The sequence below is a fragment of the Phlebotomus argentipes genome, unplaced genomic scaffold, assembly GCF_947086385.1.
Source record: "Phlebotomus argentipes unplaced genomic scaffold, Phlebotomus argentipes genome assembly contig_5, whole genome shotgun sequence".
Classification (NCBI taxonomy): Eukaryota; Metazoa; Arthropoda; class Insecta; order Diptera; family Psychodidae; genus Phlebotomus; species Phlebotomus argentipes.
This window is the reverse complement of record NW_026776165.1, coordinates 11,796,459-11,808,583: the sequence shown is the minus strand read 5'-3', so window position 1 is coordinate 11,808,583 and position 12,125 is coordinate 11,796,459. Positions and strand designations below refer to the sequence as shown.

General features: G+C 45.2%; 4 protein-coding genes across 4 annotated transcripts; 1 reads left to right on the top strand and 3 right to left on the bottom strand.

Moving 5' to 3' along the window:
* Window positions 1–1,282: 1,282 nt before the first annotated feature.
* Window positions 1,283–2,560, bottom strand: LOC132266188 (caspase-1-like). Its single transcript, XM_059767042.1, has 4 exons — window positions 2,420–2,560; window positions 2,110–2,363; window positions 1,875–2,050; window positions 1,283–1,809 (listed from the first exon to the last, which is right to left on the bottom strand). Exons 1-4 carry the CDS (start codon window positions 2,494–2,496, stop codon window positions 1,423–1,425), a joined length of 894 nt encoding a protein of 297 aa, XP_059623025.1. The 5' UTR covers window positions 2,497–2,560; the 3' UTR covers window positions 1,283–1,422.
* Window positions 2,561–3,000: 440 nt separating this feature from the next.
* LOC132255542 (uncharacterized) lies at window positions 3,001–3,799 on the bottom strand. Its single transcript, XM_059751622.1, has 2 exons — window positions 3,599–3,799; window positions 3,001–3,528 (listed from the first exon to the last, which is right to left on the bottom strand). Exons 1-2 carry the CDS (start codon window positions 3,788–3,790, stop codon window positions 3,001–3,003), a joined length of 720 nt encoding a protein of 239 aa, XP_059607605.1. The 5' UTR covers window positions 3,791–3,799.
* An 85-nt stretch (window positions 3,800–3,884) lies between these two features.
* On the bottom strand, window positions 3,885–6,785 carry LOC132266187 (L-threonine 3-dehydrogenase, mitochondrial). Its single transcript, XM_059767040.1, has 7 exons — window positions 6,549–6,785; window positions 6,044–6,192; window positions 5,198–5,425; window positions 4,869–5,016; window positions 4,694–4,799; window positions 4,476–4,636; window positions 3,885–4,411 (listed from the first exon to the last, which is right to left on the bottom strand). Exons 1-7 carry the CDS (start codon window positions 6,643–6,645, stop codon window positions 4,257–4,259), a joined length of 1,044 nt encoding a protein of 347 aa, XP_059623023.1. The 5' UTR covers window positions 6,646–6,785; the 3' UTR covers window positions 3,885–4,256.
* A 1,082-nt stretch (window positions 6,786–7,867) lies between these two features.
* LOC132256027 (neurofilament heavy polypeptide-like) lies at window positions 7,868–12,102 on the top strand. The gene is made up of 4 exons (XM_059752205.1): window positions 7,868–8,047; window positions 8,116–8,334; window positions 8,404–10,413; window positions 10,477–12,102. The coding sequence occupies exons 1-4, from the start codon at window positions 7,868–7,870 to the stop codon at window positions 11,998–12,000; spliced, it is 3,933 nt and encodes a 1,310-aa protein (XP_059608188.1). The 3' UTR covers window positions 12,001–12,102.
* The last annotated feature ends 23 nt before the right edge of the window (window positions 12,103–12,125 follow it).

Here is a 12,125-nt window from a genome sequence, read left to right as displayed (position 1 = left end):
ATATGCGCTCTTTCTTGCTTTCACAAGAAAACCATTTCAAAGCGTCAATGAGGCTTTTCTTCTTTTCATTAGTGATTGCTTTTCGTCGGCTTTAGAGACACCTGTTATCAGTGATAAATTCAATCAAGCATTGGAATTATCACGACATTTATGGAGATTGAGAGTTGGTATCTTTCTGGTAATTATGGATTTAAAGGTCAGAAGCGCGCACTTGCAAGCCAAGAAAAATCGCGAAAGGTGGATTGGAAAAAAGGCAATCTAATGGACTTACTCATCAAGCATTTGTGAGTGAGACTTTGCAGAGATCAAGGGTAAATTTTCTTGTTATACACTGAATTCACTTGGCATCACGAAAACACTTCTTCTCACAGCTTCTCTCTCTTTTTTTTCTGCGATCAATCACCAACTTTGTAAGGCGCGAAGTACCTTCAGAAAATGCACACAATAGCAAGTAAAACTAAAAAAAAAAATTGTGGGCACTTCTCCTGGCAAGATCAGAGGCACTCTGGCAATGGAAACTCTTTGCTGCTGCTTTGGGTAACTTCAGCTCCAAGAACTTCTGGTTGTTGGACACACTCGACGCCACGTTTCAATGCACAATCCGGCAATTTTGACTCTCTGGTGCGCATTGCACAATCCAAGGCACAAAACTAATGAATTGACTGCGCTTAGACAAGTGGCGAGAGAGTGTAAGAGCGTCACAATCGATGGGAAAGAAAGGTTGAAAAAGAGAGACATTCGCGAGTGAGAGAAGAAAAAAACCACATTTGACAGTGAAGTGGAAATGCGATATATATTTTTAATGATTCCCCTTTCCGTCTCATTCGCATTCGCGCATTGAACAACCAATGAAAGTTTAAAGAAATCATCACACAGCCGAGATTCACCTGAACCCATTTTTTTCCACGCGACATCTGTGCAGAGACAGTCTTTCTCCCATTCAATTGATTGAGACAAGTCCAGTCGATAAATCTCCCACCAGCTCACGATGGTTAGTACATACAAAAGAATATGTTAATTTATAGATAAGCCACGTTATTAATTGATTTGAGATTGCTAAGTGGAGATTTGAGTAGCGTGAACGGATCAAAAATTGCATGGAAAACTTGAAAACTCTTGGCATACTTCACGGCGATTTCCAGTCCGCAAATTATACAGTTCGACGCAGAAATATTGAGTCACTGTCTTTCGAGGAAATGTCTTTTATCTTTTAAGATTAAGTGTTAAGTAAAATTTTTTATGAATAATATCCAAAAACTTTATTCATAAGAGTTTCTTCAGCACAACATTAAATAACTCCAGAGAGTCATTAAATACTTCAAAATTCACTTACATAGTTGTCACTATCTTTAAAGGGCAAGAAAAAACATCACATTTGCCGCAATTTCTCTAAGATTAAGTATAAATTCCACAGTTGAGTCACTATTCGTTGCCCTTCTTTGGTGTGAAGTAGAGAATCTTGTTGAGCATGCTCACGATGGATGGCTGCTGCTTCTTCGAGTCCATCTTCTGGTTGGACGGCACATTGGATTGATATTCATAGGCCACGCGTCGATTGACACCCGTGAGCAGCGTGAGCAGATCACGCTCTGAGCCGAATTTCTTCAACTCCTCGTACAGCACCTCGATGAACCACGAGCCGTTCTCGGGATTGCGCCAGGAGTAGTGGCCGTCGAAGGTGGAATAGGTGACGAGGATGTCCGCCACGGAGGGAATGGCGTAGGTCACTTCGCGGGCAGTCGAGTCCACCTGATCCGTGAAGACTCTGGAGAACGTCACGCCGTGATCGAACTTCTCGCCACGACAAGCCTTGAGAAGCAAGATGATAAGTTATCAGGTGGATTAGAAGCGATAAATTGATACTTGAGCCTCACGTTGACAAAGAATAATTTTGGCTTCCCAATGAGACTTTTGCACTTGTTGCCCATGAATTCGAACCACAACTCCTCGATTTTGTAGCTGTCATCGTTGGCATATAGATATCCTGTCTCTCCGTGTGTCATCACAATCAGCGCCAAGCAGTCACTGTCCGAGTGATCCTCCTGCGCCACTGCCAAAGAAGAGAAACGTACAAATCACAGCACAGAAGGAGTGATGATTCTTCCTAACCTTTCTCCAGCACATTACGCAATTCTTTGCGGCTCAAGTCATTGAAGACGCGCGTTTCGAAGCCCAACTGCTTGAAGACCTCCTCCATGCGATCGCGGTCCTTATTCGTACCCATCCTCGTTGGCATTCTCTTGAAGTCCCTGTGATTGAAGATGAGCGCCACGCCGCGCTTCTTATTCGTCATGTCATAGTACTCCGAGTCGGCGGCCACAGATTTCAGCTGGACATCTGACGATTGCTCAGGAATGAAGGTGCTGAAGGCGTAGGCTGTTAGACATATAGTTTAACGCGTGATAGATCAGCAACTCACGCCTTCACTTTCTCCACAAGTGTGGAAATCGCGTCGAGATCATCCTGTTGCACACTCTTATCACTTTCACTTGCCATACTTTGTGCTTTAACTAAAGAGAACCTCACTCAACTGATATCACACTGAAACTGATTAGAAAAGCCGAATGTGAAGCGCTCTATTCGCGCGATTTTATAATGCGGAGAGACTGTAGTTGTGCTCGTGATAAGATTTTATTGGTGGTGCTAATACTTCTTGAGAAAACCCTGTGGTGAAGAATTTACCGGTTGATAGCATAATCAGTTGAAATTTTCGCGGAAAAATCATCGAGATATCACTGATCAGTGGAAAAAAGCTATTGTTGAAGTGATGGTTTTTATAAAAGCATAAAATGGCGCAATATTGTGTCAAGTGTTGGTTTTCCTTTAAATTGTATTCTGAACTTGAAGAAGGCAAATAGCAGGTGCCTAAGCAGAAATAATTAATACAGAATTCAATTTCTTTGCGTCATCCTAGCTAAGGATTCACAGTCACTTCTGTGTCTCTGGCAGATATTGCTGAGTTCCTGCTGGAAAAGTCTTTTTACTTGAGAATCTGCAAATTTATTCAATATTCTTCAACCAATTTTCACACTTCTCCCGAATCTGTTCCCTGTCATTCCACGTCGAATCCTTCCGCGTCAGCCACTCCAGGCGCTTGTCCTCGAAGACATTGTAGCCAAAAGGTGTGACTGGGAATCCATTCTCCACCGATTGCGCCTCCAGCATTCGCCAGACGGCCGACAAGGAACTGTTGTCAGCATCGCTCATGGGCGACTTTCCATACATTTCCTTGTACATCTCCAGCGGCGACGGAGCCGCGGTTGGGATGTGTTTATCCGGCGAGGCGCGACTCGCCGCCGGTGACTTGACGCCGCACGAGCCCAGCATGTCCTGAATTCTGCTCCTGATCTTCTCATCACTCTCCTTGGGTTCTCGCCTGTCCAAGTACGTGTAATTGCGCGCGATAGCGAAATCTGAGCATATCGAAGAGTCTACTGGTATTTTCTCCAGCATCTCCTTCTGGACAGTCATAAAGTTGGGCGTGAAGCTGGACATCAGCATGATGTCAGTCTCGATTTTGGTCATTCTCTGCAAATATGCCATTGTCTTCAGTTGAAATCCTGCGCCTTGTTTCGCAGGATTTGCAGCTTTTTCTTACTCTCTTCCCACTGGGCACTGGAACGGTCTTCTCCTCCATGTCTGAGAAGGGATCGGAGAGCTGGCTGCCACAATCAGAGTCTTCACTGTCATCACTCAGAGAATCCGAATGGAATTTTAAGATTTTCAACACCTCATCTGCCTGTGCTTTCCGCCTCTTATCGCTCACACTGAGAAGAGTGACTTCTTCCATTGCTAAAAGGCCACAAAGTTTGATCGATTAACGCATCAAGAAGGAAGGCCTTTGGATAGGGGAGAGAGAGGCGCACTTGAGTACATCTTGGTAATATTTTTTCCGTGCAATTTTCTCCGAATTCTTATCACAAATTCTCGTAATCAATTAAAGTGTGTGTGTGTGACAACGAGAGTTTCATTGTTGGTTTGCAAAAGAAAGGATTGTTTTACCAGTGAAAATGACTCAAGACAGTATTTAATAACATACAATTTTGTTCACAGAGAGTCACATTTTGTCAAAAAAAAATCCCCATTGTTATCAATAAAAAAAAATATGTTGCGCGATTACATTGCCATTTCCCGATAATGTTGTATATAAATTGTGTTATATTAAATAGCTTTTGGCACCAATTTGGATTCGTATACAAGACCAATGAGTGTTGATTGATTAGAGATAAAATAGATAAAATGCACACTTGAGCGCATCATCCGGAAGCCTCCTGAAGCTGTCCATTCCTCACAAGCATCCTCCTCACGTCGCTCACCATCATCTCTGTCAGATCCTGCAGATTGTACTTGGGCTTCCATCCCCAGTCGTTCCTCGCCTCGGAGTCATCGAACACTTGTGGCCACGAGTCAGCTGGGGAAATAGGCATTTTCTCGAATGATTCGGCGGGAAATTATGATGGATTCTCATCGCTTACCAATTAGCTGTCGACTGTCGGGTTTGTAGGTCACCCTGAGCTCTGGCACATATTTCGCCAATTCCGCCACCAATTCTTCCGGTGTGAAGGACATGGCGGTGACATTGTAGGCCCTCCTCTTGAGGCTCTCCTGCGGCGCCGTCATGAACTCGAGCAGAGCCCTGCATCGGCATCAAGCGATTAATGGGCGCGCGCCTGAGAGCCGCACAAGCACTCACCTGAGACAGTCCTCAATGTGAATCATGGGCAGACGCGTATCTGGCCTCAGGTAGCACTGAAAGTGGCCAGTCTTGAGAGCATCGTAGAACACGCTCACGGCGTAATCTATACAGTGGAAAAACGGACAAGATTGTGGCGATAAGAAGTGTGTGATTCAATTTTGTTTTCGCTCACCTGTTGTCCCACCGCCAGGAGCATCGCTGGAAATGACACCGGGGAATCTCAAGCAGCGGAAGTCCAGGCCAAACTTGTGATGATAGTATTCGCCAATAAGTTCAGCGTGAACCTTCGACACGCCATAGATTGTTCTTGGCCTCTGAATCTGCACAGAAAGTCACAGATAACAATTGAATAAGATTCTTTGAATTCTTAAGTGAAATTTTAACGTATTTTTCAACACACTTAATGACAAGACAACGCGCTAATGACTCCTTCATTGCCCATTTGTCATGGCGTGATAGAGAGAAAAGAGATGTTGATGAGGGCGTGCGAACAACACTTACCGTGACGTTTGGCGTGGGATTTCTGGGTGAATCTGGACCAAAGGCGCCAATTGTGCTGGGCACGAAGATGCGCAATTTGTACTGCTTGGCCAGCTCAATCACATTGTGCACCCCTTCGATGTTCACCCTCACGGCCAGTGGCACATTCTGCTCACCAATGGCGCTGAGCAGCGCGGAAAAGTGGATCAACCAATCGATGCGATAGTCCACGACGATTTTCTGCAAACCCTGCACGAACAGAAGAACCACAACACACCGCTTGAGACTCCGTGACGTGAGCAGTACGTGAGATATCGCGTGAGGCATTTATTTATAAGTTGGATAGCAACGCACATTTTACCGGCAAAATACAGCGCCCATGTGAAGAACTTTCCACTTCACATTTGGGCACAACGCAGCGAACTGAAAAGCTCCAGTTGCAATTTAACATGACTCTTATTGGCTATTCTTGCACTTCACATTGATATATTATGGAACTTATTGTCTTTACTGACAATTTCGGTTCATATCTGAACATTGTAATGTTAAAATATTGCAAATAGAAACTTTCTTGCATCGATTTCATCGCAAATATTTCTGCTTAAAGCTTTTCTACCAATGAAAAGAACCCATTTATCAATATATGCGGCCCGATTGTACCATAAAATAACCCTCGCAAAAATGGGGCATTTTTGTGGAAAACCCCTGGATTTTCCGATTCTAGAATCAAGCGGCATTTTAAAGCAACCAATTAAGGAAGTTCAAAAAGCTGAATAGAATTTCCCTCCAACGTTTCGTCTATTTGGAAAATTTATCGATACTTTAAGACTTTTTTTCACATCACTTATGCACCAGACATTTTCTCACCTTGAAGTCGAGGATGTCGGCGAAGATGTAGGGTCCACTGTCCACGATAGCCTGGCTGGGCTTTATGATGTCCGACAGTATCACAGATTCCGTTCCAAAGTGGCCTCTGAGCAGCTTGGCGCACTCCGTTCCCAACTGCCCAAGACCGCCTGGAGGAGTAAAAATAGATAAGTTATTTACGAAGAATTTCGCACTCATTCTGTAAGCATTTAATGAGCGCGAACTTTAAAGAAAAAAGTGCTCAACAATTGTATAAACCCGAGAATTTATTGGAAGAGATTTGATGTGGTTTTGCAACGCCACAAGACCACTTCCTCCTCCTACAATTATCGCTAAAATATGCGCGAGTCGCACGAGCGAGATTTATCATTGAACTTGTATCTCAATTGCAAATCAACTCTGACCATGAAGATGGTCACTTGATGCAATTCCCTCGGCAACACGAGCACATACTTGCTGGCATGAGAAGTTGGCTCAGCGCCAGAGAAGGCTCGTCAAGACTCACCGGTTATGAGGATTCTGGGCGGAGACGCCGCCCTCCTGGAGTGATAGAGGCGCAGTCCTGGCTGCTGAAGCGTCCTGAGCACTCGCGCGAGGATCATTTCTTTGTGCACACACAGGAATAAGACACTTTGCGGAAGCACTGCGATGATCGAATTGAGCAATTTGCTGTGTGGGAATGATGGGCAAGATCATGCGACTTGATCAGAGTGATTGAATCAACTGAGGCAACGCACGGATGCTGTCCGGATGGTGTTTAAGTGAAATTTGCGCGTCTCTCCTCTCTCTGTCTAATTCTATTTGTTCACAGACTGTGCCACTATGCCAAGTCATAGGGTGATTTCAATTCTCTGGCTTTTATCTTTTATCACAAGTTCTGCGGTGATTTTCTGCGCGCGGTTTGAACCAATTAAAAATCTCACACTAAATAATCGCAACGTTAGGATCTCCATGGGCTTTTGGCTGGCAAATCCGTCGAGAAAAATCGCACGGAATTCTGGAGACCCTCTGATGAACTGGGTGACTGTGTGAGGGAATTCGTGTAAGAACAATTTCCTCAATCACATCTATCTGGGTGACGTTGTGGGTCGGCATAAGTGTGATTCTATTATTGGCATCCATGCGCGCCAGAGGCAACCTTGAATTCCCTTTCTTTTTGATCCATTCCACTTATAATCTTATGTAGAATCCAACTGTTGCATTTTCACCGCAATTACCGTCATTTTGCAATTTATCTGCCTTCTTTTCATAAAGCAGCCAAACTTAAGAGCTTCTCTCATTGGACCATTCGTTATCATCCCGCTAATGTCAGAGATTTTCTCCCCTAAATCAGAATTATACTCAGTATAATCGTTGGATATGGAGAATATTTTAATTTTATCAAAAATATTCTTGTTATTCTCCAATATTCTTATGTCATTCAAAAATATACTCAGAAATTTCACCTGATAAACCCCCCGGATTTTCTTATCAGCTCTAGCATTAAGATTTTATTTAAACCGCAATTTCTATTGTGGCCACAAATACTCTGCACGACATTTGTAAATTGCAACGGAAATTTTTTAGTACTCACAGTTAGCGCTGTCAAACGGCTTGAATTTATTTCACAACGATTGATTTTGTGGCGTCTCTGTGAGCGTCTTTGTGGAAAAATCACCATAATTTACCATTCTGTGGTTATTTCAAGTGCATTTTCTGAGTGAAAACCCAAGAAGAGGTTCGTCTAATACCTCTGGTGATGGAGTTTTGTGTGGAAATGTGGTGAATTGTGTGTAATTCGTGCGTTTGTTTTTTTCTTCCAGAGAGCGCAATTCATACAGTGAAATGTCATCACTTTTGGGAGGGAAGCTCATTTACTGGAAGAAAAATGGGCTGAACAAGATTGCCTACACCACTCGCGGGAAATCTGTGTGCTTCGGGAAGGATGTACGATGCCTCTTCCGCCTCAGGAATCCCAATGCGTTGCCAATTCATTGCAAGATTTCCATGGGAAAGCTGGACAAGGTTAGAATAGGGACACTCCCGGAAACTCCCTGGTGATTCTCAAGTGCCTCTCTCCTCCTTGTTCACAGGTACAAATCATCAATTACTCTGTGGACCATCCGGTTGTGGTGAATGCGAAGCCAGTGACGAGAAAGCAGTTCCTGAAGTCCGGAGACACAATTGAAGTGTTCAATCACAAGCTTCAGTGGGAGTTCAGCATTCCGGAGACGTTGGGAAAGTGTCTCACGCCGGATGTGAGTCGTGTCAAGGACAGAAGACGTATTTGGAAGTCTGAGCCTGGAAGGAAGGTAGATGATTTTGGGATATTCTTGCTCTTTTCACCACAGATTTGACTGTGTTTTTCCTGATTTTTGCAGACAAAGCTTCGTCGCATGGGTCCGGACATGACTGTGTCAGTCTTCACTGAGATCAGAGACAAGATGAGGTGTCAGTCCGTGGAGAGAGATACCACAAGGGCGCATTGCTCAGCCGAAGAGGTGACAATTGTGGACAATCTGACGAGCAATACAGCAATTGAGGCATCGAAGAGTGTTTATGGAACGCCAATGGAAGGATCGACGCTGAAATCGCCGAAAATTAGAGAATCAGTGAATTTAATTGATCTAAATACACCGGCGGCCGTTCGCGTTGACACACCTGAGATCTTCAAGACGCCCATGAAGTTCCCAGCAATGACGCGGAGCATGAAGACGCCGTCTTCAGTGGCGCCAGTGAGTGTAGACTTCGGCGGATTGCCTCAAAGTACGCCAATTGAGGTGAAAAGACTTGAAATTCCCGAGGAAAATGAGTCAATTATAACTATCGAGGACTCTGATGAGATGACTCTCGAGGACAGTGTGAAATTCATCCCTGCGACTCCTCAGCGAGTGCTGCGATCGGCTTCCAAGTCCGCTGTGGGATCAGTCACGCCGGCAAAGACACCGAAAACTGAAAAGAGAACTCCAGCGACGCCCAGAAGTACCGTGCGACTGTCCAGGCGCCCAGTGACGTCTGCCAGGAAGACGCGAACTGGTCAGAGCACTCTCAGCAAGCTGAATTGCTCTGACACGACTGGCGAGAAGACTGTGAGCATGGTGAGTGAGGATCCGTCGCTGATGACAATGGAAAATTTGGCAAATATCACGGACAAGGAGAACATTTCCACACCCACCGAACGAGGTGTCACGCGCAGAGCTGTAACGTCTGACAGGATTTCGAAGGTGCGACGCAGTCCTCTGGATAACTTGAGCAATAATGTGACCAGGAAGAAGCTGCTCTTCGCGATGCAGCCGAAGACGCCGAATCTGAAGGGTGTGCGAGAGCTGCTGAAGACACCGAAGGAGAATTCTGATGATCTGAGACGTGTTGGTGGCGTGAAGGAGATCTTCAATGTGGTGAAATCACCGGTGAATGACTTGACAAATGTTGTGGGTGTGCGAAAGTTGTTCAGAACGCCTGGCAAGGAGAAACGAGATGTTCTGGAGGTGTTTCCGGGTGTGAAGAATCTCCTGAAGACACCGAAAGACAGCAACAAGTTGGAGAATGTCGTTGGTGTGAAGGAATTGATGAAGACACCGCCCAATCAGGATGATTCTGTGGATCTCAGAGGTGTTAAAGATGTGTTGAGAGAGAAGCCAGAAGAGACTTCAATAAGATTTGCTGGAATTCGTGAGCTGATGAAAAGTCCAGATGCACAAGAGGCTTCAGTGGACTTGCGAGGTGTGAGAGAATTGATGAAGGAATCAGAAATTGATCTTTCCATCAACTTGAGAGGTGTGAAGGATCTTCTGCGAGAGTCTCCAGATGCTGAGATGTCTGTGAATCTGGTTGGTGTGAAGGAGTTGCTGAAGGAAGGTCCTAAAGATGATGTATCAATCAACTATGCTGGTGTCCGGGACTTGATGAAACCCTCAACGTCACATGATATGTCCTACCAAATGACTGGAGTTAGGGAACTTCTCAAGGAACCAGTGAATACCGATGATCTTTCCCACGACTTAACAGACTTGGGCGCACTGTACAGCATTCCAGAGGAGGAAGTTGCTGTCCAGAAGGACAGCGAAACGCCACCGAAGCCCTCTTCATCGTCATCGAGTGAGGTGAAGGTAATTGAGCTCGATGCCAGCATGGATGACTTGTTTGACTCCCTGAAGGGACGCACTTCGATGCCATCGGTTAAGCACACATATTCACGGAAGGAGAGTCCGAAGAAGCAGAAGAAGTCACCGCCGGAGGTGGATATTGATCGGCAGGGGATTCAAGAGTGGATCGATTCGATTGTCTCCACCACAACAACGGAAGCAACAACTCCTCGACGCGCCAACAATACTCTACAGGTTCTCTCGGACAAATACAGCAATGTGACTCCCAATGAGAGTGTTGTTGAGGTGAGTTTCTTTTTATGTCCTCTAGAGATTTTTTTATAGTAACATTCTGTGTACTTTAATCAGGACACTGAAGATGTTGGTGGCGTTCGTGAGATTTCTCTGCGAAAACAGGCAATCGTCCAGAGCATGGCACTCTCAGTGATTGATTTGTCTCTGGATTTGGGCGAAGGTGTCACGAGCACACCGATGAATCCCCGGCGGAGGAAGGCTCAAGAGGAGAACAACACTCCGTCAGATGATAGCATGTTGAGGAGAGTTCTACGAAACAGGAAGAAAGATGTGAATTATTCGGAGAAGAGCCTGAAAGTGACAGGATCTGTGGAGAGAGCAGAATCCACGACGTCTGAGAAGTCACGTGGAGGACGAATGGTGGGGAAGATTGTGCAATTTGCAGTCCCATCATCTCCAACTGTGGAGACGAAGAAACGCGGAGCGCGTAAGGTGGCGAAGACAGCTGCGAAGGCGAGTCAAACTGCTGCTCCAGACAGTCCAGATCGTCCCAAGCGTGCGAAGAAATCAACTGTGAAGCTTTTGGAGAATGAGGAGAGCGTTAAAGCTTCTCCAAGACGTGGAAGGCCAGCTAAAAAGCCTGTGCAAGAGGAAATTCAAAGCCCTGGAAGAGACGATGAGGAAATGAAGGAAACTGAGACACCAGATCGCCCAAAGCGTGCGAAGAAAGCAACTGTGAAGCTTCTGGAGAATGAGGAGAGCGTTAAAGCTTCTCCAAGACGTGGAAGGCCAGCTAAAAAGCCTGTGCAAGAGGAAATTCAAAGCCCTGGAAGAGACGATGAGGAAATGAAGGAAACTGAGACACCAGATCGCCCAAAGCGTGCGAAGAAAGCAACTGTGAAGCTTCTGGAGAATGAGGAGAGCGTTAAAGCTTCTCCAAGACGTGGAAGGCCAGCTAAAAAGCCTGTGCAAGAGGAAATTCAAAGCCCTGGAAGAGACGATGAGGAAATGAAGGAAACTGAGACACCAGATCGCCCAAAGCGTGCGAAGAAAGCAACTGTGAAGCTTCTGGAGAATGAGGAGAGCGTTAAAGCTTCTCCAAGACGTGGAAGGCCAGCTAAGAAACTTCCCGACGTTGAAGATCAGACTGCAGAAAGTGCTGCTCTTGCCAAGCGACTGAGGAAAGCGACAGTGGAACTGGTGAGACTTGAGGAAAGCCCAGAGGCAGTGGTGAAGCCATCGTCAAGGCGAAGACGTCTAGCTAAAAAGCCAGCTGAAGATCGTGTCAGTGAGGAGACAACAGAGACACCAGATCGTCCGAAGCGCACCAAAAAGGTCACACTGAAGGTTCTGGAGAATGAAGAGACTGCTAAAGCTTCTCCAAGACGTGGAAGAGCCAAGAAAACAGCTGGAGAGGAAGAAGAAACTGAAGACAAAACATCACCGAAAGTGGACAGCACTGTGGAGATTGAGGAGCCAAAGGTGAAGTCCCGCGGAAGGCCGCGAAAGGTGAAGGAGGCGATTGATTCAACAGTAGCGAAGCAAAAGAACAAGAAGAAGGATGAGGAGGAAAAGATTAAGTCTGAAGAGGTTATTGAGCCACAAAAGATGACTTTGAGGCCAAGAAAGGCCAAGTAAAATTTCAAATAGAATTCCATAATTCATTGAACGACAAAATAATTATTCAGAATGTTCAGAATTATATATAAATTTTCGTACTTTCATATTTTTTCAATAAAAAGGAGTTTGATGATCCTAAATTA